This window comes from Pseudophryne corroboree, assembly GCF_028390025.1.
Source record: "Pseudophryne corroboree isolate aPseCor3 chromosome 3 unlocalized genomic scaffold, aPseCor3.hap2 SUPER_3_unloc_99, whole genome shotgun sequence".
Taxonomy (NCBI): Eukaryota; Metazoa; Chordata; class Amphibia; order Anura; family Myobatrachidae; genus Pseudophryne; species Pseudophryne corroboree.
In genome coordinates, this window is record NW_026967595.1 from 33,328 (window position 1) to 60,063 (window position 26,736).

Sequence of the window (26,736 nt, forward strand, 5' to 3'; positions counted from 1 at the left end):
CAAACTCTACACCCCAATCTATTCCCTGTGGAAACCCAGTGTACCATGCTGTAGAAATACAGTATATGTGTGCTGGGCACAGAGCGGGGGAGGCAGCAGGACAGGATAGGGGAATGGTGCAGGGCACAGAGCGGGGGAGGCAGCAGGACACGGTAGGGGAATGGTGCAGGGCACAGAGCGGTGAGGCAGCAGGACAGGGTAGGGGAATGGTGCAGGGCACAGAGCGGGGGAGGCAGCAGGACAGGGGAATGGTGCAGGGCATAGAGCGTGGGAGGCAGCAGGACAGGGTAGAGGAATAGTACAGGGCACAGAGCAGGGAGACAGCAGGACAGGGTAGGGGAATGGTGCAGGGCACAGAGCGGTGAGGCAGCAGGACAGGGTAGGGGAATGGCGCAGAGCACAGAGCGGGGAGGCAGCAGGACAGGGTAGGGGAATGGCGCAGGACACAGACAGGCAACATCAGAAATAGGAAGACATCAGAAGGTTAGAGCAGGATACAGAGACAGATCAGCAGATAAAGAGCATTAGTACGGAGCCTCCAAGAACAGAGCCTGGAGGCAGCCATTGTATAATGACGGGAGTGTGGTTATAGCTCTGTGTGAGTGAGAAAAATAGGATTTTAATTACCTACTGGTAAATCCTTTTCTTTTAATCTGTAGAGGATACTGGGAACCATTTAGTACCATGAGTATAGATGGGTCCACTAGGAGCCATGGGCACTTTAAGAATTTGATAGTATGGGCTGGCTCCTCACTCTATGCCCCTCCTACCAGACTCAGTCTAGGAAACTGTGCCCGAGGACGGACATACTTTGAGAGAAGGATACAAAAGGACAGTGGTGAGATTCTGAACCAGCACACACGAACAAGAGGAAAGCCATGCTAACCAAACTGTAAAAGAGGAACAGCAATGGCTGAATAAATCAACAATACTTAACGAAATAACAGTGCAGGAAGTACGAAGCACTGGGCGGGTGCCCAGCAACCTCTACGGACCACGAGAAAAGGATTTACCTGTAGGTAATTAAAATCCTATTTTCTCTTACGTCCTAAAGGATACTGGGAACCATTTTACCATGGGGAAGGACCAAAGCTCCCAAATCGGGTGGGAGAGTGCTGAGGTTCCTGCAGAACTGAATGACCAAACTTAAGGTCCTTAGAGTCCAAAGTATCGAACTTGTAAAACTTAGCAAACGTGTTCGAACCTCACCAAGTAGCTGCTTGGCAGAGCTGTAAAGCCGAGACACCCCAGGCAGCTGCCCAAGAAGAACCCACTGACCTAGTAGAGTGGGCGTGTACAGATCTTGGAACCGGTAATCCTGCCGTGGAATAAGCATGCTAGATAGTGAACCTGATCCAGCATGCAATGGACTGCTTTGAAGCAGGACACCCAATTTTAATGGGATCATAAAGAACAAACAGCAAGTCCGAAATTCTGTGATGAGCCGTTCGCATTACATACACCTTCAAAGCCCTCACAACATCCAAAGACTTTGAAGTAGCAGAGGTTTCGGTAACAACCGCAACCACAATAGGTTGGTTGATGTGAAAAGGAGACACCACTTTTGGAAGAAATTGCTGGTGAGTTTTGAGTTCAGCTCTGTCTTCTTGGAAAATTAAATAGGGGCTCTTATGAGACAACGCCCCCAGCTCTGACACATGTCTTGCTGAAGCCAAGGCCAACAGTGTGACGGTCTTCCACGTAAGATATTTTACGTCAACCTTCAGTAACGGTTCAAACCAGTCCGAATGGAGGAACTACAGCACTAAATTGAGATTCCAAGGTGCCGTGGGAGGCACAAAGGGACGTTGGATGTGCAGAACACCTTTCAAGAATGTCTAGACCTCAGGGAGAGAAGCCAATTGTTTCTAAAAGAAAATGGATAAGGCCGAAATCTGGACTTTTATGGAGCCTAGACATGGGCCCACATCCACACCTGACTGTAGAAAAAGCAGTAAATGTCCCAGATGAAATTCCACCGCAGAAAATTTCCTGTTCTCACACCAAGAGATGTATTTCTTCCAAATACGGTGGTAATGTTTAGACGTTACCCCCTTTCTGACTTGGATCATAGTTGGGATGACCTTGCACGGCATCCCCTTCCAGGCTAGAATTAGCCATTCAACTTCCAACGTCAAACGTAGCTGCGGTAAGTCTTGAAAGACAAACGGGCCCTGTTGCAGGGGATCCTCGCAAAACGGTAGAGGCCACGGACCTTTTAATAGCATCTCCAGAAGGTCCGCGTACCAGGCCGTTCTTGGCCAGTCCAGAGCAATGAGGATTGTCTGAACCTTTTCCCTTTTTATTATTTTGAGAATTCTTGGGATCAGAGGAAGTGGAGGAAACACATACACCATCTGATAGATCCATGGAGTCACCAGAGCATCCACCACCACTGCCTGTGGGTCTCTCGACCTGGAACAACACTGCTTGAGCTTCTTTAGACGAGAGGCCATCATGTCGATCTGTGGATATTCCCACCGACGTATGAAGTACGTGAACACCTCCGGGTGTGGGCCCCACTCCCCCGGGTGCAGGTTGTGTCTGCTGAGGAAGTCTGCTTCCCAGTTGTCTACTCCCGGAATGAAGACCACTGACAACGCCACAGCGTGTTTTTCTGCCCAGAGGAGATTGCTGGTCACCTCTGACATTGCTGCTCTGCTTTTTGTTCCGCCTTGTCGGTATATGTACGTTACCACCGTCACATTGTCTGACCTGACCCGAATGGCCTGATCTTGAAAAAGATATGAGCCTTGTAGAAAAGCATTGTATATAGCCCTGAGTTACAGAATGTTGATTGGAAGGACAACTTTCATCTTCGCTGAAATTGCACCCCCTAGGTGACTGCTCCTCAACCTCTGAGGCTTGCGTCTGTGGCTAGCAGAATCAAATTCTGAATCCCGAACCGACGACCCTCGATTAGGTGAGAAGTCTGAAGCCACTATACAGTAGAAGAGAAATCCTGGCTCTTTGCGACAGACTAATCCTCTGGTGCATGTGAAGATGCGATCCAGACCACTTGTCCAACAGATCAAGCTGGAAAGGTCTTGCGTGAAATCTTCTGTACTGAAGTATTTTTCCCAGTTTTCCCAGAAGACGAATGCATAGATGCACCGATATCCAGGTTGGCTTCAGGACATCCCCAACCATCGACTGGATTACCAATGCCTTTTCCAACAGAAGGAACACCTTCTGCGACTGTGTCCAGTATCATCCCCAGGAATGGAAGCCTCAGTGTTGGCTCTAGGTGAGATTTCGGAAGGTTCAGAATCCACCCATGATCCCGGAGTAATCTGGTTGAGAGGGCAATGCTGTCCAACAACCTCTCTCTGGACGACACCTTTATCAGAAGATCATCCAGGTACGGAATAATGCTCACTCCCTGTTTGCGGAGGAGAAAACAGGATTTTAATACCTACCGGTAAATCCTTTTCTATAAGTCCGTAGAGGATGTTGGGGACACCAAAAGAACAAAAGGAATATAGACGGAGCCGCAGGAGAAATGGGCACTTTAAGACTTTCAAAGGGGCGTGACCTGGCTCCTCCCTCTATATCCCTCCCCAGACACAGTTTGGAACTGTGCCCGGAGAGACGGACATTTCGAGGAAAGGAACTAATAACAAGGTGAGCCTATTACCAGCTCACGCCATAAACATGCCGAATAACATGGTATTCAACTGAACACGTCAACGGACATGAACAAAATTCAGCAACAAGCTGAAGAAACCATAACACAACCTGTGTGTAACCAGAACTAAACTGCAGATACAGTACACACTGGGACGGGAGCCCAACATCCTCTACGGACTTACAGAAAAGGATTTACCGGTAGGTATTAAAATCCTGTTTTCTATTACGTCCTTGAGAATGTTGGGGACACCGAAAGAAGATTGGTATTAAAATCCTGTTTTCTATTACGTCCTTGAGAATGTTGGGGACACCAAAAGAACCAAGGGATCATACCAAAGCTCTATAATGGGTGGGAGAGTGCGGGTGACTCTGCAGCACCGATTGACCAAATTTCAGGTCTTCATCGGCCAAGGTATCAAACTTGTAAAACTTAGCAAACGTGTTTGACCCCGACCAAGTAGCAGTTCGGCAAAGTTGCAATGCCGAGACACCCCGGGCAGCCACCCAGGACGAGCCCACCTTCCTAGTGGAATGGGCCTTAACCAATTTCGGTAACAGCAGGCCTGCCATGGAATGAGCCTGCTGAATCGTTTGACATATCCAGCGGGCGATGGTCTGCTTGGAAGCAGGACACCCAATCTTAGAGGGAGCATAGAGGACAAACAGAGACTCTGTTTTCCTAAGTGGAGCCGTTCTGGCGACATACATTTTCAAAGCTCTGACCACATCCAGAGCCTTTTCCTCAGCCAAAGCACCAGTAGCCACTGGTACCACAATAGGCTGATTTATTTGAAAGGAAGAAACCACCTTTGGCAGAAATTGTTGTCTAGTCCTCAATTCTGCTCTATCTTCATGAAAAATCAAATAAGGGCTCTTGTGAGACAAGGCCGCCAACTTAGACATCCGCCTTGCGGATGCTAAAGCTAACAATATGGCAACCTTCCACGTGAGGAATTTCAACTCCACTTTACGTAAAGGTTCAAACCAATGTGATTTAAGGAATGCTAAAACCACATTAAGGTCCCAAGGTGCCACAGGGGGCACAAAGGGAGGTTGGATGTGCACCTCAGGAAGTGAGGCCAATTGTTCCTGAAAGAAAATTGACAACGCAGAAATCTGCACCTTTATGGAGCCTACTTTAAGGCCCACATCCACTCCATGTAGAAAATGGAGAAAACGTCCAAGGTCAAATTTCTCCACTGGAGCTTTCTTGGACTCGCACCAGGAAATATATTTCCTCCAGATACGGTGATAGTGTTTCGACGTCACATCCTTCCTAGCAAGGATAAGGGTAGGGATGACTTCATTGGGAATACCCTTTTGGGGTAAAATCTGGTGTTCAACCGCCATGCCATCAAACGTAGCCGCTGTAAGTCTTGATAGACGAACGGCCCCTGTCATAGCAGGTCCTCGCGAAGAGGAAGAGGCCAGGGATCTTCTATCAGTAATGTCTGTAGATCTGGGTACCAAATTCTCCCTGGCCAGTCTGGAACTACAAGGAGCGCTGGAACCTTTGTTCTTCTCAAAATTCTCAGAACCCTTGGAATGAGAGGAAGCGGAGGGAATATGTATACCGACTGAAACACCCAATGTGTCGTCAGTGCGTCCACTGCCGCCACCTGAGGGTCCCTGGACCTGGAACAATACTTCATAATTTTCTTGTTGATGTGAGAAGCCATCATGTCTATATGGGGAACCCCCCAGAGACTTGTCACCAGTGTGAAGACATCCTGGTGGAGACTCCACTCTCCTGGATTTAGGTCGTGTCTGCTGATGAAGTCTGCTTCCCAGTTGTCCACTCCTGGAATGAACATTGCTGACAGAGCGCTTACATGCTTCTCCGCCCAGCGAAGAATCTTTATGGATTCCGCCATTGCTGCTCTGCTTTTTGTGCCGCCTTGGCGGTTTGTGTATGCTACTGCCGTGACATTGTCCGACTGGATCAGGATTGGCAGGTTTAGAAGAAGATGATCTGCTTGTAGACGGCCGTTGTAAATGGCTCTCAGTTCCAGAACGTTTATGTGAAGATGAGTTTCTGGACCTGACCATCTTCCTTGGAAGGTCACCCCCTGAGTGACTGCCCCCCAACCTCGGAGACTTGCATCCGTGGTCACTAGGATCCAGTCCTGTATCCCGAACCTGCGTCCCGCTAAGAGGTGAGAGCTGTGGAGCCACCACAGGAGTGAGATTCTGGTGTTGGGAGATAGAACTATTCTCCTGTGCATATGAAGGTGGGACCCCGACCACTTGTCCAACAGGTCCCACTGAAACACCCTGGCATGGAACCTTCCGAACTGGAGGGCCTCGTATGCTGCAACCACTTTCCCCAGCAATCGAATGCATTGATGAATGGAGACTGTTTTTGGTTTCAGTATGAGTTTTACCAAACCCTGAAGTTCCAGAGCCTTCTCCAAAGGGAGAAACACTCTCTGCTTGACCGTGTCCAGAATCATGCCCAAAAACGCCAACCGTGTTGTCGGGATTAACTGTGACTTCGGCAAGTTTAAAAGCCAGCCGTGTCATTGCAGAATAGACAGGGACAGTGCAATGTCCTGTATCAATTTGTCCTTGGACCTCGCCTTTATCAGGAGATTGTCCAAGTACGGGATAACTGTAACTCCTTGCTTGCAGAGGAGAACCATAATTTCCACCATTACCTTGGTGAAAATCCTCGGAGCCATAGACAGGCCAAACGGCAACGTCTGAAATTGGTAGCGAGTATCCTGAACAGCAAATCTCAGGTAACTTTGATGAGGAGGATAGATGGGGACAGGAAGGTATGCATCCTTTATGTATAATGAGACCATGAACTCCCCCTCCTCTAGACTGGAGATCACTGCTCTGAGGGACTCCATTTTGAATTTGAATTTCCTTAGGAAGAAATTGAGAGATTTCAGGTTGAGGATCGGTCTCACCGAACCGTCCGGTTTTGGTACTACAAACAGGCTGGAATAAAAGCCCTCCCCTTGCTGTTCCAGGGGAACCGGTACTACAACCTGATTTTGACATAACTTTTGTATCGCCCCACAGACCAGATCCCTGTCTGGGTGCGAGGCTGGTAAGGTTGAATTGAAAAAACGTCGAGGGGGGGCGTCTTGAAACTCCAGTTTGTACCCTTGGGACACAATTTTTAACACCCAAGGGTCTAGGTCTGAGTGAACCCAAACCTGACTGAACAGCTTCAGACGTGCCCCCACCGGAGTGGTCTCCTGTACAGTAGACCCGGTGTCATGCTGTGGATTTTGCAGAAGCCGGGGAGGACTTCTGCTCCTGGGAACCCGAGGAGGCGGGTGCCCTCTTCCCTCTTCCTCTGTGGGCAAGAAAGGAATTTTCTCGGCCTTTTTTATATTTGTTGGGCCGAAAGGACTGCATGTTATAATGGTGCGGTTTCTTTTGTTGCGCAGGAACAAAAGGTAAATATGTCGACTTACCAGCGGTAGCTGCCGACACTAAATCAGTAAGACCGTCACCAAAGAGTTCGCCACCTTTAAAGGGGAGAGACTCCATATTTTTCTTGGAATCTGCGTCAGCATTCCACTGGTGAGTCCAGAGGGCTCGTCTAGCAGCAATTGACATAGCATTTGCCTTAGCACCCAGCAGGGTAGCGTCTCTAGCAGCCTCTTTCAAGTACGCAGCTGCATCTCTGATATAACCCAGCGTCATATGGATGGTATCCTTATCAAGAGTATCCAAACCCGAAGACAACCCGTCTGCCCACTTTCAATAACGCTACTCACCCACGCAGACGCAGAGGTCTGAGCTGCGTCCCGGTGGTAGCAAAAATAGCTTTCAAAGTAGCCTCCTGCTTACGGTCAGCCGGCTCCTTAAGGGTCGTTGACTGAGCCGCAGGGAGGGCCACCTGTTTAGACAAGCGCACCAGGGCTTTGTCAACCGTGGGGGGTGTCTCCCATTTTTCCCTATCAGCAGCGGGAAAAGGGTACGCCACAGGAATTCTTTTAGGGATCAAGAATTTCTTATCAGGGGTATTCCATATGCCCTCACATAGAGAATTCAGTTCAAAACAGAGGGGAAACGTTACCGAGCGTTTCTTCTCCCCATAAATGAGGACCCTGGTTTCAGGTGTAAAAGGATCCTCAGTAATGTGCAAAACATCTTTAACTGCCACAATCATATACTGAACACTCTTTGCCAATTTAGGATCTAACCTAGAATCTCCATAGTCGACATCGGTTTCAGAGTCCGTGTCGGTGTCAGCTACCTGGTCAATATTACATTTGAGAGAACCCATAGGGTCCTGGTGCAATATGGCATCCTCCATAGATCTCTGCCATACCTGGATCTTGGATTCAGACTGAGAAAATTGTTGACTTAAAAGTGTGACATTTGCCTTCAAAGCATTCAACGTAGAAAACCAGTCAGCAGTCGGCTGTGCCGACAAAGGGACCCCCAACACGGGAGGTGTCCCCAATAAGTTATCCCCTGGTGAGGAGAACTCTGCCTCAGACATGTCGTCCTCTAGAAAGAAATCCCACAAACACAGCGCCTGTCAGGAACACAAAGGGAGATAGCCAGCTCACACCCCAGCGCCAAATTGTGCAGGTCTGACAACACCCTGAAGTGTCACAGAGCTGCAGTGCTATATTATATTATACTATAATAATAATAACTGTGCCCCCCCCCCCCCGTTTTGCAATAAATCCCCTGGTACTTGCTGTTTTGAGGAAGGACCAGCGGTGCTGCTTGGAGGAGGAAATGGCACCAAGTGAGCTGTGGGGACAAAGCTCTGCCCACTGTAATGGCACGCTTCGGTCCTGCTATTTCATTAATTATTTATCCTGGTGGGGGTTATATACAGTATATCTATACATGCCAGCCTTATTTGAGGTCCAAATTGCTCCCCAGGGCGCCCCCCCCCAGCGCCCTGCACCCAGTGGTGTGTACTGTCCGGGAGCCTGGCGCGCACTGAGCAAATCACGCTGCACGGTACCTCTATGCTGTCTTTGTTGAAGAGAAGATGTCTTTTCCTCACATACTCACCTGACTTCTGGCTAGAAGAGGGGGGACGGCAGGCTGTGGGAGGGAGCATCCAGGAGCGCCCGGCCTTCTTCTCCCCTCAGGAGCTGAAGGCATCCTGTCAGCAGCAGGAGAGCCCTGAAACTCATTAGAAGTGGATCTAGGGGGGGCGTGGCTTGACGGGCTGGGGAGAAGGACGTGCCTTGGAGCTGCTCCTGCACGGTGTCCTTGATATAGGGTATTACATATGCCACACAGCCCACCAGGTTTCCCCACGGCCTCGCTCACTCCTCTACTGCTGACAGGGGACAGGAGAAAGTGGGTTGCGGAGCCGGGGGACGCTTAGAACGTCCTTGCAGGTTGCGGCCCACCTCTCTCCTCACAGCCGGGACCTCGAGTGCACCGGGCGCTGACCGCTGGTCTCCAAGGCAACGGAGCGGAGCTTCCCGCCCCGCTCGTGACCGCGGCTACAGCGCTACCACTTCTACCTCCCGGGAGTGCGCTACCCGGCGGTTCAGGTCCTGGCCCCCCTCCTGCGTACCTCACACACTCACCCGCTCAATTGCTGGATCCCCCTGTTCACTTCCTCGGGCTACACATCTCCCGGCGGCCATCTTGAAAAAGGGAAAAAACGGAGAAGCCTGCAATCCCTTGCCACTAGCAGCCGTGACACATATTAGTGTCCTGACCAGGGAAGCTTCGATTTCTGCTGCCAGTCCAGACCTGTGGTGGGGGTGAGCTGAAGGGGGCAGAAAGGTACTCTGCCTCCACACAACACATATCTTTCTGCAACTATTATTATTTATTTTATATATATATAATAATACTTATTATTTGTCCCCCCCCTTCTGAAATATTAACTGCTACAGATAACTAACTATTACTGTTGAGTGATAGTCGTTATTGGTCACCTGACCTATTAATAGTGAGTGTCCTGAAGCTATATGCCTATAAAATCTGCTGACAAGCCTTAATTTATGGAATTGGAGCTCCCCCGGCTGGTGTGAAATTATATTGCAGTTCATTTATTTTATCCTACTACCCTTTTTATGCCATACGCTCCTCATAATGGATAAATACATGGCTAAAACTCCCAGAATCCCCGCGGTTCACAAACAAACAAAGGTCGGGGCCGTGACAATATTCCTGCGGACAGTCCTCAGTCACCGGCGTCTGGTCCTAATAATAGTCCATTGAGATGCTCATCACTTACTACAACAAAGGACTCCGCCAAATCCTTTACAACGCACGAGATCACTGACATTCTGGCTTCTCTCTTAGATCAAAAATTAGCCCCTTTAAAAGATTCATTGGATTCAGCCCTTACCCAGTTGAATCATCATGACCAACGTTTATCGGAGGCAGAGCAAAGAATCTCGGACCTTGAGGATGATCTAACAACGGCTAAAACGGCGCTCTCTGAACAAGATAAAATAGTGACGTCCATGCAAGAGAAACTTGAAGATTTAGAGAACAGAAACAGAAGAAGTAATGTACGCCTTATAGGGCTGCCAGAAACGGTGAAACCTTACGAATTGATGAATCTGGTTTCTCAATGGCTGCCGAGAGAATTAAAATGTATATCAGACTCCGAATCAATGCTGATCGAACGTGTTCACCGTATTGGTCCTGATCGACAATCTACTAAAGATAGGCCCAGACCGGTTATCATGAAGTTTCTAAATTACGCTGATAAAGTTCGTCTGCTTGATGCCTATAGAAAACGTTCCACTCTCAAATACCAGGAATCCAAGATCCTACTTTTTCAAGACTTCTCCTATATGGTGGCTGCAAAGCGACGAGAGTTTTCCCCGATATGCAAACGCATGTTCGAGATGGAACTTCGATTTGCATTACTGTATCCTGCCAAGTTGAGGGTCTCATACTCTGGAAAATCCTACTTCTTTGACAACCCGCAAGCTGCAAAGAACTTTGTGGACTCTTTGGCTTCTTCTCGCTCGTCCAGGATGGACGATGCGGATTGACACTACAGAGTTACAGTGCGATGTCATCTCCAATTTCTTGAACATTCAGGTTACAGATGATCATATTTCATTCAGAATATACTCAGCATATTTCAGGTGGTTTAGTGCCTACATATAATGTAATGGTTCATAGCATTTGTAGGTATTTTTGTAAGACGAAACTACACGTAGTAAATCTTTTCTTTAGTTTTATTTTTTTCTTCTTTGGCTCACTTGCCCTCCTTTTCTTATCCTCATTCCTTTTCTATATCTCACTGATCTCACTTCTTTTTTTTCTCATCTTTACTCAGCTTTTAAAATGCTCTAGTATTAGACGGCCTTCTGGTCCGACATCCCTTTGGCTACTCTGGTATGATTATGTTCTGCAATGCTATGCTGGGATGCGGCTCAGTCGGAAATCCTCCTGGGTTCACATAATGTTGAAACGGTTTATGATAATTGTTGGAATTCTGATTGAGGTTAACACACATGGTATATTCCTACTAAATGTGATATGTTTATATTTCCCCCTGTTGGACTGGTATTCATCCTCCCCTTGCCCGCTCGCTGGGACGGGTAAAGGTTCACCAAAGAGAGTTGTTAATTTTATGACTTGGCCTAGGGTTGGCATCGGTTAAATGACAGCAATAGGTAATCCCCCTAAAATGATCAAAACAGCTCTTAAATTAGTAACTTGGAATGTGGAGGGCTTAAATTCCCCTATAAAGAGGAAGAAAATTCTGACCCACCTGAAACGTTTACGACCAGATATAGCTTTATTACAAGAAACACACTGGGAAATCTCTGACCCTAATGTGGTAAGAGATTCTTGGATAGGAGACTTTAAAACGGCATCTTACACATCTAAACAAAGAGGGGTCATGATTATTTTTAGCAAATTTCTTGTTTACAATATTAATGACTGCTTAATAGACCCGGAGGGAAGATATCTGTTTTTGAAATTGACTATACATGATTTGCCCTATACAATAGCTAACATTTATGCTCCCACGGGCACTAATACCCACTTTTTCACGGATATTTATGCAAAGTTACAAGACTGGGCAGAGGGTGCAATTATTATGGGTGGGGATTTTAATTGTGTTCAATCGACAGGATTAGACAGAACGACTTCCGCCAACGCCCATGATTCAGTCGCCACCCCAGCGCTCTCCTTACTGACCAGTTCGATGAGATTGTGTGATCCCTGGAGGTGTCAACATCCTGAATCTCGTGAGTATACGTTTTACTCACATCCCCATCACTCCTCGTCTAGACTAGACTATTGGCTAATCTCGGATACTCTTCTACAACAGGTAGTACACTCCCAGATAGATCCTATTCTCCTTTCGGACCATGCTCCGGTGTGGTTCACTATAAGATTGGACACTCCTATACCACACTCTTACAACTGGAGGTTTCCAGCTTACATGGAAAATTCTTCGGACTTTCGCCTACATCTAGAACAGTCATTTCTAAACTATAAGACTGATAATATAGAACATGTTGAAGACCTAAATCTATTTTGGTCCGCCTCGAAGCCAGTAATACGTGGTCAGATCATGGAATAGGTTTCCAGGAGACGCAAGGCACTTAACAATCAATTAAAGGATCTTAGTCAGAATTTAACTAAAACTTATGATATACTCATTGCACACTACTCACATGAAAATCGCCAGGCCTACCTTGCAGCAAAACGCAATATGATGCCCTATGTACCGAGCGATCGAGTTTCTCTCATGATATTCATAGGAACAGGTTTTTTAGAACTGGCAATAAATCGGGCCGATTATTGGCAAATTTAGTTCGCTCATACTCTGCTCCTTCACGTATTACCCAATTGTATACGGATTCTACCTCTACTGTTATGGATACCCCTGCTATCTCGGAAGAATTCTTACGATATTATCAAACTTTATATCAGTCTCCTCCTGACCACCCAATAGATGGTCTGAGATTTCTGGAAAAAGCAGGACTCCCAGTATTAACTGAGGAAGAGAGAGCATCGCTAACGGCACCGGTCCAGGAATCGGAATTATTTTTTTAAATTAAATTATTGAAAAAAGGGAAATCCCCTGGCCCGGACGGGTTTGGGGCAGAGTACTACCGAATGCTTGCTCCCCACTTGATACCATACATGCTAGCCCTTTTCAACTCACTATTGCAAGGAAATTCAGCCCGACCGGTTTTGATGAAGCTAGAATAGTGGTCTTTCCGAAACCGGGAAAAGACCCTAAATATGTTCAATCCTATAGGCCGATATCCTTACTGAACCAGGATTTAAAGTTATTCACTAAATTGTTAGCATTTCGACTTCAACCCATTCTACAGCGAATCTTACATCCTGCTCAAAATGGGTTTGTCCGAAACAGAACCTCAGTACATAATATACGTACTTTGTTGGCAGCGATACATAGCTCGAAACAATCAGAGTGTCAAAAAGCCCTTATAGTCAGTTGTGATGCCGATAAGGCATTTGACCGCGTCTCCTGGTCTCATATACTCCGAATCCTACAGGCCCAACACTTTGGTACGGAGTTTATTAACATCTTTAAAACTCTATATGCCGCACCACAGGCGTTTATCACGATTAATGGATTAAACACTAAATCATTTCAGTTACATAGGGGGACGAGACAGGGTTACCCCCTCTCCCCCTTGCTATTTAATCTGGCTTTGGATCCGCTCATACGCACATTTATAGATGACGTGTCCTGGAAAGGTATAGAAGTGGGCTCTCATACCATAAAAGTATCCGCTTTTGCGGAAGATCTTTTACTATACTTTAGCGATCCTATAACATCCTTTCCCTCACTATTAACCACTTTGCGGAATTTCAATTTAATATCAGGATTTTTGATTAATTTTGATAAGACGGAGGCACTGGCGTTGGGTGGGGATGCGAGAGGGGGTTGGGATGATACGTTTCCATTTAAATGGGCGCATGATTGTATAACGTATCTTGGTATACGTGTGTCATCTAGATCCTCGGAATTGTATTCTTTAAACTTTTCATACTACATTAATAAGATGATCGAGGACTTTACGAGATGGCAACACCTGACGATCTCGTACTTAGGTAGGTGTCATCTGTATAAAATGGTGTCTTTTCCGCGTTTGCTTTACCCAATACAGATGCTCCCATTCTTGTTAGCAAAAAAGGATATACATACAATAAATAAAGCCATTACTAAATTTATATGGGCGAATAAACGTCCTCGTATAGCATTGTTTAAATTAAAACAACCACCCTCACTTGGGGGGAGTCAATCTCCCCTGCCTGGAAGATTACTCTCTGGCGGCTAATTATAGATGTGCCTTAGACTGGATAGGCAATGGGGACAATTTTGTTAACAAGGCACTAGAACAGGATCTGTTCCCTAGTCATGATCTATTACAGATATTACATTTCCCGAATTCCTCCATATTACAAGATATAGTCAATTCCATTAATATATGCTCCTTACAAATCGTGGCATCAAATTAGAAAACGTCTCAAGCTCACTCTATCACATTCCCTATTCCAGCCTTTATTAGGGAATCCATCTTTTCAGGGGGGAGAGGCAGGTGAGGTTATACACAGTTGGCACCTCCAGGGTCTCCGGTCACTATTTCAATTCTTAAACGATGATTGCTCAGCGGTATTATCTTTATCCCAATTACAAGATAGATATCCGACATTAAATTTTCCTTTCTTTGCATATTTTCAAATGCGTGGTTTTGCCGCGACCGTCATAGCCAATTTACAGCCCATTGACCTCACTTTTCCGCTTGATGGAATAGTACGACGACGTCTAGACTCCCCTTACTCTACATCCTTAATATATACTTATACCAGACGAAAGATTGACTGTACTCAACTCACCACGGGCATGGCTAAATGGAAAGACGTCTTCCCGGGAATGGATATACACACTATTATTAAATGGTCTAATTTGCTTAATAAACAGTTGGTATCTTCCTCATATGCGGAAATGCATTTGAAGATTTTACATAGAGCTTATTATACTCCTCGACTACGGTTTCTTACAGGGGCAGCAGACGACTCTCTATGTTTCAAATGTAAGTCCCCTGATGCTGATATTATACATTGTTTATGGTCTTGCCCAGTTATACAATCATTCTGGGATCTAATACAGATATACATTAAGACTAATCTGGGTATTCCATTCACATTAACAATGGCATGGGCCTTTTGGAATTATATAGAACCCCAAACCTCTGCAATGACCAAGGGTACACGACTGCTTCTGGCTCGCATCACAGCTGCAGCGAAGAAAATAAGAATTTACTTACCGATAATTCTATTTCTCGGAGTCCGTAGTGGATGCTGGGGTTCCTGAAAGGACCATGGGGAATAGCGGCTCCGCAGGAGACAGGGCACAAAAGTAAAGCTTTTACAGGTCAGGTGGTGTGTACTGGCTCCTCCCCCTATGACCCTCCTCCAGACTCCAGTTAGGTACTGTGCCCGGACGAGCGTACACAATAAGGGAGGATTTTGAATCCTGGGTAAGACTCATACCAGCCACACCAATCACACCGTACAACTTGTGATCTAAACCCAGTTAACAGTATGATAACAGAGGAGCCTCTGAAAGATGGCTTCCTAAACAATAACCCAAATTAGTTAACAATAACTATGTACAAGTATTGCAGATAATCCGCACTTGGGATGGGCGCCCAGCATCCACTACGGACTCCGAGAAATAGAATTATCGGTAAGTAAATTCTTATTTTCTCTATCGTCCTAAGTGGATGCTGGGGTTCCTGAAAGGACCATGGGGATTATACCAAAGCTCCCAAACGGGCGGGAGAGTGCGGATGACTCTGCCGCACCGAATGAGAGAACTCCAGGTCCTCTTTTGCCAGGGTATCAAATTTGTAAAATTTTACAAACGTGTTCTCCCCTGACCACGTAGCTGCTCGGCAGAGTTGTAATGCCGAGACCCCTCGGGCAGCCGCCCAAGATGAGCCCACCTTCCTTGTGGAATGGGCCTTAACAGATTTAGGCTGTGGCAGGCCTGCCACAGAATGTGCAAGTTGAATTGTGTTACAAATCCAACGAGCAATCGACTGCTTAGAAGCAGGAGCACCCAACTTGTTGGGTGCATACAGTATAAACAGCGAGTCAGATTTTCTGACTCCAGCCGTCCTTGAAATATATATTTTTAAGGCTCTGACCACGTCTAACAACTTGGAGTCCTCCAAGTCGTCTGTAGCCGCAGGCACTACAATAGGCTGGTTCAGGTGAAACGCTGATACCACCTTAGGGAGAAAATGCGGACGTGTCCGCAGCTCTGCCCTATCCGAATGGAAAATTAAATAAGGGCTTTTATAAGATAAAGCCGCCAATTCAGATACTCTCCTGGCCGAAGCCAGGGCCAGTAACATAGTCACTTTCCATGTGAGATATTTCAAATCCACATTCTTTAGTGGTTCGAACCAATGGGATTTGAGGAAATCTAAAACTACATTTAGATTCCACGGTGCCACCGGAGGCACCACAGGAGGCTGTATATGCAGTACTCCTTTGACAAAAGTCTGGACCTCAGGGACTGAGGCCAATTCTTTTTGGAAGAATATTGACAGGGCCGAAATTTGAACCTTTATAGATCCCAATTTGAGACCCATAGACAATCCTGATTGCAGGAAATGTAGGAAACGACCCAGTTGAAATTCCTCCGTCGGAGCACTCCGATCCTCGCACCACGCAACATATTTTCGCCAAATACGGTGATAATGTTTCGCGGTGACTTCCTTCCTTGCCTTTATCAAGGTAGGAATGACCTCTTCTGGAATGCCTTTTCCTTTTAGGATCTGGCGTTCAACCGCCATGCCGTCAAACGCAGCCGCGGTAAGTCTTGAAAGAGACACGGACCCTGCAGGAGCAGGTCCCTTCTCAGAGGTAGAGGCCACGGCTCGTCCGTGACCATCTCTTGAAGTTCCGGGTACCAAGTCCTTCTTGGCCAATCCGGAGCCACTAGTATCGTTCTTACTCCTCTTCGCCGTATAATTCTCAATACCTTTGGTATGAGAGGCAGAGGAGGAAACACATACACCGACTGATACACCCAAGGTGTTACCAGCGCGTCCACAGCTATTGCCTGCGGATCTCTTGACCTGGTGCAATACCTGTCCAGTTTTTTGTTGAGGCGAGACGCCATCATGTCCACCATTGGTTTTTCCCAACGGTTTATTAGCATGTGAAAAACTTCTGGATGAAGTCCCCACTCTCCCGGGTGAAGATCGTGTCTGCTGAGGAAGTCTGCTTCCCAGTTGTCCACGCCCGGGATGAATACTGCTGACAAAGCTATCACGTGATTCTCCGCCCAGCGAAGGATCCTGGCAGCTTCTGCCATTGCACTCCTGCTTCTTGTGCCGCCCTGTCTGTTTACATGGGCGACTGCCGTGATGTTGTCCGACTGGATCAACACCGGTCTTCCTTGAAGCAGAGGTTCCGCCTGGCTTAGAGCATTGTAGATCGCTCTTAGTTCCAGAATGTTTATGTGCAGAGACTTTTCCAGGCTCGTCCACACTCCCTGGAAGTTTCTTCCCTGTGTGACTGCTCCCCAGCCTCTCAGGCTGGCGTCCGTGGTCACCAGGATCCAATCCTGTATGCCGAATCTGCGGCCCTCCAATAGATGAGCCTCCTGCAACCACCACAGGAGAGATACCCTTGTCTTTGGCGACAGGGTTATCCGCAGGTGCATCTGAAGATGCGACCCTGACCATTTGTCCAACAGATCCCTTTGAAAAATTCTTGCATGGAATCTGCCGAACGGAATTGCTTCGTAAGAAGCTACCATTTTTCCCAGGACTCTTGTGCATTGATGTACAGACACCTTTCCTGGTTTTAGGAGGTTCCTGACCAGGTCGGATAACTCCTTGGCTTTTTCCTCGGGAAGAAAAACCTTTTTCTGAACTGTGTCCAGAATCATCCCCAGGAACAGCAGACGAGTTGTCGGCATTAATTGGGATTTTGGAATATTCAGAATCCATCCGTGCTGCTTTAGCACCTCTTGAGATAGTGCTAATCCCATCTCTAGCTGTTCTCTGGACCTTGCCCTTATTAGGAGATCGTCCAAGTATGGGATAATTAATACGCCTTTTCTTCGAAGAAGAATCATCATCTCGGCCATTACCTTTGTAAAGACCCGAGGTGCCGTGGATAACCCAAACGGCAGCGTCTGAAACTGATAGTGACAGTTTTGTACAACGAACCTGAGGTACCCCTGGTGTGAGGGGTAAATTGGAACGTGGAGATACGCATCCTTGATGTCCAAGGATACCATAAAATCCCCTTCTTCCAGGTTCGCTATCACTGCTCTGAGTGACTCCATCTTGAACTTGAACTTCTTTATGTACAGGTTCAAGGACTTCAGATTTAGAATAGGCCTTACCGAGCCATCCGGCTTCGGTACCACAAATAGAGTGGAGTAATACCCCTTCCCTTGCTGTAGAAGAGGTACCTTGACTATCACCTGCTGAGAGTACAGCTTGTGAATGGCTTCCAAAACCGTCTCCCTTTCGGAGGGGGACGTTGGTAAAGCAGACTTCAGGAAACGGCGAGGTGGAGACGTCTCTAATTCCAACCTGTACCCCTGAGATATTATCTGCAGGATCCAGGGATTTACCTGCGAGTGAGCCCACTGCGCGCTGTAATTCTTGAGACGCCCGCCTACCGCCCCCGAGTCCGCTTGAGAAGCCCCAGCGTCATGCTGAGGCTTTTGTAGAAGCCGGGGAGGGCTTCTGTTCCTGGGAAGGAGCTGCCTGTTGCTGTCTCTTCCCTCGTCCTCTGCCTTGTGGCAGATATGAATAGCCCTTTGCTCTCTTGTTTTTAAAGGAACGAAAGGGCTGCGGTTGAAAGGTCGGTGCCTTTTTCTGTTGGGGAGTGACTTGAGGTAGAAAGGTGGATTTCCCGGCCGTAGCCGTGGCCACCAAATCCGATAGACCGACCCCAAATAACTCCTCCCCCTTATACGGCAAAACTTCCATATGCCGTTTTGAATCCGCATCGCCTGTCCACTGTCGTGTCCATAAAGCTCTTCTGGCCGAAATGGACATAGCACTTACCCGTGATGCCAGTGTGCAGATATCTCTCTGTGCATCACGCATATAAAGAAAAGCATCCTTTATTTGTTCTAACGACAGTAAAATATTGTCCCTGTCCAGGGTATCAATATTTTCGATCAGGGACTCTGACCAAACTACCCCAGCACTGCACATCCAGGCAGTCGCAATAGCTGGTCGTAGTATAACACCTGCATGTGTGTATATACTTTTTTGGATATTTTCCATCCTCCTATCTGATGGATCTTTAAGTGCGGCCGTCTCAGGAGAGGGTAACGCCACTTGTTTAGATAAGCGTGTTAGCGCTTTGTCCACCCTAGGAGGTGTTTCCCAGCGCTCCCTAACCTCTGGTGGGAAAGGGTATAAAGCCAATAACTTCTTTGAAATTATCAGCTTTTTATCAGGGGCAACCCACGCTTCATCACACACGTCATTTAATTCTTCTGATTCGGGAAAAACTACTGGTAGTTTTTTCACACCCCACATAATACCCTGTTTAGTGGTACCTGTAGTATCAGCTAAATGTAACGCCTCCTTCATTGCCAAAATCATATAACGTGTGGCCCTACTGGAAAATACGGTTGATTCGTCACCGTCGCCACTGGAATCAGTGCCTGTGTCTGGGTCTGTGTCGACCGACTGAGGCAAAGGGCGTTTTACAGCCCCTGACGGTGCTTGAGGCGCCTGGACAGGCACTAATTGATTGTCCGGCCGCCTCATGTCGGCAAACGACTGCTTAAGCGAATTGACGCTATCCCGTAATTCCACAAATAAAGGCATCCATTCCGGTGTCGACTCCCTAGGGGGTGACATCCTCATATTTGGCAATTGCTCCGCCTCCACACCAATATCGTCCTCATACATGTCGACACACACGTACCGACACACAGCAGACACACAGGGAATGCTCTATACGAAGACAGGACCCACTAGCCCTTTGGGGAGACAGAGGGAGAGTCTGCCAGCACACACCAAAAAGCGCTATATATGACAGGGATAGCCTTATGATTAAGTGCTCCCTTATAGCTGCTTTTTATATAAATATATAGCCATTAATATGCCCCCCCTCTCTGTTTTACCCTGTTTCTGTAGTGCAGTGCAGGGGAGAGACCTGGGAGCCGTCCTGACCAGCGGAGCTGTGACAGAAAATGGCGCCGTGTGCTGAGGAGATAGGCCCCGCCCCTTTTTCGGCGGGCTCGTCTCCCGCTATTTAGTACATTTAGGCAGGGGTAAATATCTCCATATAGCCTCTGGGGGCTATATGTGAGGTATTTTTTGCCTTTTAAAAGGTTTTCATTTGCCTCCCAGGGCGCCCCCCCCCAGCGCCCTGCACCCTCAGTGACTGCCGTGTGAAGTGTGCTGAGAGGAAAATGGCGCACAGCTGCAGTGCTGTGCGCTACCTTAGAAGACTGCTGGAGTCTTCAGCCGCCGATTCTGGACCTCTTCTTGCTTCAGCATCTGCGAGGGGGCCGGCGGCGCGGCTCCGGTGACCATCCAGGCTGTACCTGTGATCGTCCCTCTGGAGCTTCATGTCCAGTAGCCAAGAAGCCAATCCATCCTGCACGCAGGTGAGTTCACTTCTTCTCCCCTCTGTCCCTCGTTGCAGTGATCCTGTTGCCAGCAGGAATCACTGTAAAATAAAAAACCTAAGCTAAACTGTCTAAGCAGCTCTTTATGAGAGCCACCTAGAATTGCACCCTTCTCGGCCGGGCACAAAAATCTAACTGGAGTCTGGAGGAGGGTCATAGGGGGAGGAGCCAGTACACACCACCTGACCTGTAAAAGCTTTACTTTTGTGCCCTGTCTCCTGCGGAGCCGCTATTCCCCATGGTCCTTTCAGGAACCCCAGCATCCACTTAGGACGATAGAGAAAACAATATTATCTCAGTGGATACAAAAAGACCATATCCCCATTTCTCTTATGCTACCCCGGTTATTATTCCTATTCCAAATGGATTGGACTGAATGTTCTTTAGATGTTGAATCCCGTGCTGCTATGTTTTTTGCGATTTGGCTTCCTTTTTTGCTCACATTACCTGTTGATACCAGAGAGAATATCCGTAAGGTGGTTAGACTAACAACTTGGTATAATATGGCAACTCTTACTGATGGGTCACCACCGTTCTGAATTTCTTTAAATGGGGTTTTAGCCATTAGGTATCTACCGTCCCTCCTACACTCATTGCTATACTGGTATGTAGCTGTTACGTATTGTTATACTGTTCTTCATGTCCATTAGGGAATGTATTAGCTTGCTTCATAGTATTTTACAACCAAGCATATCACTGTAATGTACGGACAGCTGTTTTTCGACTGTCCGCCTTTAATGTCCCATGTTATACTATTACATGTGTGTTATTTTTCTTTTGTTCAATAAACACAATTAAAAAAAAAAAGAAGTGGATCTAGACTGCTCTCCCCTTTTGCCCACGAAGCAGGGAGTCTGTAGCCAGCAGATCTCCCCAAAATAAAAAACCTAACATTAAGTCTTTTCAGAGAAACTCTAAGAGCTCCACCGAGTGCCTGTGTACTCTCCGGGCACATTTCTAAAACTGAGTCTGGGGAGGGATATAGAGGGAGCAGCCAGGCCACGCCCCTTTGTCTTAAGTCTTAAAGTGCCCATTTTTCCTACGGATCCGTCTATATCCCTTAGTTCTTTTGGTGTCCCCAACATCCTCAAGGACGTAATAGAAACATCTCTGCCATCACCTTGGTGAACACCCTCGGTGCCGTGGAGAGACCAAATGGCAGGGCCTGGAACTGGAAGTGACAGTCCTGCAGTGCAAACCATAGATAAGCCTCAGGGGCGGACAGATTGGAATATGAAGGTACGTATCCTTGATATCCAGAGACACTAGGAATTCCCCCTCCTCCAGACCTGAGATCACCGCTCTCAGAGACTCCATCTTGAATTGATCACCCGTAAGTACTGGTTCAATGACTTGAGGTTCAAAAATGGCCTTACTGAACCGTCCGGTTTCTGTACTACAGACAGGTTGGAATAATATCCCTTGTTTTGCAGATGAGGTGGAACTGGAACAATGACCTGAGTCTGTACCAATTTCTGAATGGCGTCCTGTAAGGTTATACTTGCTTCCTGAGAAACTGGTAAGCCTGATTTGAAGAATCTGTAAGGTGGGAGCTCCTGAAACTCCAGTCTGTAGCCCTGGGAGATAAATCCTATGACCCAGGGATCCTGGCATGATGTCGTCCAGATGTGACTGAAAAATTTATGTCTGGCTCCCACCTGCTGGTCTTCCAGGCATCGCGGTCCACCGTCATGCTGACGGCTTTGAGGAAGCAGAACTTGAGTTCTGTTCCTGTGAACCTGCAGTTGCTGGTTTTCGTGGTTTACCTCTAGCGCCTCTGGTGGCTATAGAAGAACCTCTGGTTTTCCTTAAACTTGGCTGTTCTAAAGGACTGCAAATTGGAAGCTGAGTAGGCCTTCCTGACTGGGGAGCTGTGAAAGGAAGATATGTGGGCTTATCCGCAGCAGCTTTGGAGATCCATTTATCCAGTTCATCTCCAAATAAGGCCTCACCTGTAAATGGTAGGCCTTCCACGCCTTTCCTGGAATCTGCATCAGCAGTCCACTGGCGTAGCTGACACTGCCATAGCAGCGATGCATACATTAAGCAAACCTATTTCTTTTATGGCTTCCACCATAAAGTTCGCAGAGTCCTGTATATGTTGCAAGAGTAAAACAACCTCCCCCCTAGATAAGGAATCTAACCCCTCAATTAGGTTACCTGACCATTTAGCAATGGCTTTTGTGATCCAAGCACATGCTATAGTGCAGGGGTGGCCAACCAGTAAGAGACAAAAACCCAAAAAATCTAGTTAGGTACATCAAAGAGCCGAGATAACGCCGAAGGCACGCGTGCAAAAATGGGGTGTGGCCTTGTGCCTGCTAGACCACGCCCCTGGTATAAAATACATTGAAAAGGCCAGATCCAATATAAAATACATTAAAAAAACCACTTCCACATAAAATAATTGAAAAGGTCAGATTCACAAAATACACTTCAGCTCCCCCATGTATCACTCCAGCCAGCTCCCCATGTTACTCCTGCTACCATCCTCCTATGTCACTCCAACCAGCTCCCCATGAGTCACTCCTACAAGCACCCTCCTGTGTTACGCCAGCCAGCTCTCCCATGGGTCACTCCAGGCCACCCTCATGTGTCACTACAGCTCCCACAACTCATGCCATTGCTGCAGCCCCAAATGTGTCCTCTGTTTGCCGGTGGGTGTCTTACCTCATGTATCTGGCTCCCTCAGTTCTCAGTGCCCGTAGTGCTGCTGCGTGTCTGGCTGGAGTGCAGCAGTTTCCGGATCCGTTGTGATCATGTGATTTTGAGTGTTGGGAGCCACATCTGAATAAAGAAAGAGCCGCATGTGGCTGAAGAGCCACTGGTTGGCCACCGCTGCTATAGTGGGTCTCTGGGCCACCCAAGCAGCTGTGTACAAGGATTTGAGTGTGGTCTCAATTCTATGATCAGCCGTGTCTTTTAGGGAGGCTGCACCAGGAACAGGAAAAATTATTTTACGTAACAGCCTAGATACTGATGCATCCACTATCGGTGGATTTTCCCATTTTTTCCTATCCTCAGGAGGAAAAGCAAAGGATGAGAGTAACCTCTTAAGGATTTGAAATTTACTGTCATGGTTAACCCACGTTTCTTCAAACAGGGTATTCAGCTCCATTGACGCAGGAAAAGTGACGGAGGATTTCTTTTTAACATTAAAATAAGATTCCTCACACTTCTCTGTCACATTATCAGGAATTTGCAGAACGTCTCTGATAGCTTCTATAAGAGCCTCTATTCCCTGTGACAGAGCAGCATCCCCGCCTCTGAGTCCGCCTCACCCTCCTCCATGTCTAACCCATCATCATCATCAGAGTCAGACTGCAAGTTATGGGCCAGTGTACGTTTTTGCAGACAAATTGTAGTGGTCTGAGATGCTGGTTTGGGGACTGAGGGGGTCATTCCGAGTTGGTCAATCGCTAGCAGATTTTCACTGCCGTGCGGGTCGTTAGTACACTAATAATCGCTCCCCCCTGTTATGACCCCCTGGTATCGCTGAGGTAATCTGGAGTCTCTCCGGAGTAGCTGCGTGTCCCTGTCTAGTCAGCGTCTGTGTCCAATGCAGAAAGAAAATGGCGCTGGTGAGTTGCTGGATCCACTCATAGTGAAGCCCCGCCCCCGAAATGGCGAGCTGTCTTCCCGCTTTTTTTATATACTGGCTGAGGTAATTTAGTGCTTAAAATGGAGTCAGAGTCGTTTTAAGTCTGTGTTTGCCAGTGTAGGTACTGTGTACAGTTTACTGAGACTCAGTTCGCTCCCTCATAAGTCTGCCCCGGTTAGAAACCATGCGTCTTCATACCCTCATGCCGCCATAATGGCCGGCGACCCGCTAACCAGGACGCTGGATTAGTACTCCCCACTGTTCACTCTTCTGGCTCTGTTAGGGGTGGTGGCGTGCTGCGGGAATGTACACTCGCTGTGGTGGGACTTGCAAATATTTCCCTCAGAAGCCAGTGTCCTATCAGCGGGGAACGGGACCATTAATCCTTCAAGAGGTTGGGCCATTATCCCCCTAAGTCCCATGAAGCAGGCAGCCTGGTGCCACCTAGTCCTGCCTGAAAATAACAGATAAAATAAATGCAGAAAACACTTCAGGAGCTTCCATAAGCGTGACCGGCTCCACCGTGCACATTTTCTAAACAGAGTCCGTTAGGCGGGGCATAGAGGGAGGAGCCAGCGCACACTATCAAATAAAGTGCCCATGGCTCCAAGTGGACCCGTCTATACCCCACGGTACTAAATGGTTCCCAGTATCCTCTAGGACATAAGACAAATACAGTTTGTGTGAAGTGTGTATTGTGATGTGTAGGATACATCATGCTGAAAATCAGTCACTTCACTAACACTACTCGAGGAAGATAATGGGTAATGGCCCTCATTCGAGTTGTTCACTCGCAAGCTGCTTTTAGCAGCTTTGCACACGCTAAGCCGCCGCCTACTGGGAGTGAATCTTCGCTTATCAAAATTGCGACCGACGGATTCGCAATATTGCGATTAGACATCTCTTAGCAGTTTCTGAGTAGCTCCAGACTTACTCGGCATCTTGTCGTTCCTGGTTTGACATCACAAACACACCCAGCGTTTGCCTAGATACTCCCCCATTTCTCCAGCCACTCCCGCGTTTTTCCCAGAAACGGTAGCGTTTTTTCGCACACACCCATAAAACGGTCAGTTTTCGCCCAGAAACACCCACTTCCTGTCAATCACACTCCGATCACCAGAACGAAGAAAAAACCGTGAGTAAAATACCTAACTGCAGAGCAAATTTACTTGGCGCAGTCGCAGTGCGGACATTGCGCATGCGCAGTTAGCGGAAAATCGCTGCGATGCGAAGAAAAATACAGAGCGAACAAATCGGAATGACCACCCATGTCACATGGGGTCTCATCACACTGACCAGTTATTTGATCATTATAGTGACGCCTCCAGTACTGATGTATGAGATACACCAGAGAGTGTGGAGAGGAGACTGGTCAGATCTCTGGGCTGGTAACACACAGTGACATGATGTGAGGGGGAGATCAGGAGCATAATAGGGGCTGATGGTTCCGGATGTATGAGATACACCAGAGAGTGTGGAGAGGAGACTGGTCAGATATCTGGGCTGGTAACACACAGTGACATGATGTGAGGGGGGGAGAGCAGGAGTATAATAGGGGCTGATGGCTCCTGATGTATGAGATACACCAGAGAGTGTTGGGAGGAGACTGGTCAGATCTCTAGGCTGGTAACACACAGTGACATGATGTGAGGGGGAGAGCAGGAGTATAATAGGGGCTGATGGCTCCTGATGTATGATATACACCAGAGAGTGTGGAGAGGAGACTGGTCAGTACTCTGGGCTGGTAACACACAGTGACATGATGTGAGGGGGAGAGCAGGAGTATAATAGGGGCTGATTGCTCCTGATGTATGAGATACACCAGAGAGTGTTGGGAGGAGACTGGTCAGTACTCTGGACTGGTAACACACAGTGACATGATGTGAGGGGGAGAGCAGGAGTATAATAGGGGCTGATGGCTCCTGATGTATGATATACACCAGAGAGTGTGGAGAGGAGACTGGTCAGTACTCTGGACTGGTAACACACAGTGACATGATGTGAGGGGGAGAGCAGGAGTATAATAGGGGCTGATGGCTCCTGATGTATGAGATACACCAGAGAGTGTGGATAGGAGACTGGTCAGATCTCTGGCTGGTAACACACAGTGACATGATGTGAGGGGGAGAGCAGGAGTATAATAGGGGCTGATGGCTCCTGATGTATGAGATACACCAGAGAGTGTGGGGAGGAGACTGGTCAGATCTCTGGGCTGGTAACACACAGTGACATGATGTGAGGGGGAGAGCAGGAGTATAATAGGGGCTGATGACTCCTGGCTACCTCACTGGGCAGATACATTTCCCTCATTAGTCTGTACTGATAGATACTCTTTTCTGTAATAAGTGTTTATTACTCACCTGTGCCGATATCTGTAGGGATTTCCTCCTCCTTACACTGCTGATCACCCCTCACATACGTCTCTTCTTCTCCCTCTGTATCTTCTGCCTTCATATCAGTCACATACGTCTCTTCTCCCTCTATATCTTCTGCCTTCATATCAGTCATGTCAGGAATCGACTTACCAGGCTGACATCCGTCCGCCGCTGCGGACTCCGTCCTGGCTCCCTGCGGTCACCTGTCACCTATGCCCCTGCCATGGGACATCATCAAGGGCCTGGGAACACTCCTGAGACAGCGGGCGTGTAGCGCGCCGCGTCCCCGCTAGGCCGCGGCGTGGGCGCCGCCATGACAGTCTGCAAACAGCCAGTATACTGCGGCCAATCCGGTGCTTGGCCGCACCCACTTTCCTTCACTCACCCAATCCCTGTGCACCATGGGGTACATAAGAGACTGCAGGATCAGTCTGCAGGCATCCTGGACTTTGTGTCACTCCAGCGACCCATGTGAAAGGATCTGTTCCTGTTCCTCCTGTGTTCCTGGTTCTCTGGTTAGAACTTGTACTCCT

At 47.6% G+C, this 26,736-nt stretch overlaps 1 protein-coding gene across 1 annotated transcript in view; it reads right to left on the reverse strand.

Moving 5' to 3' along the window:
* LOC134984940 (zinc finger protein OZF-like) overlaps nt 1–26,329 on the reverse strand; it is a 33,852-nt gene extending 7,523 nt beyond the window's left edge. Inside the window, exon 1 of the mRNA XM_063950393.1 lies at nt 26,189–26,329. Coding sequence (XP_063806463.1) covers nt 26,189–26,327 — 139 coding nt within the window. The 5' untranslated portion in view covers nt 26,328–26,329. The remainder of the gene's footprint in view (nt 1–26,188) is intronic.
* Between the last annotated feature and the right edge of the window lie 407 nt (nt 26,330–26,736).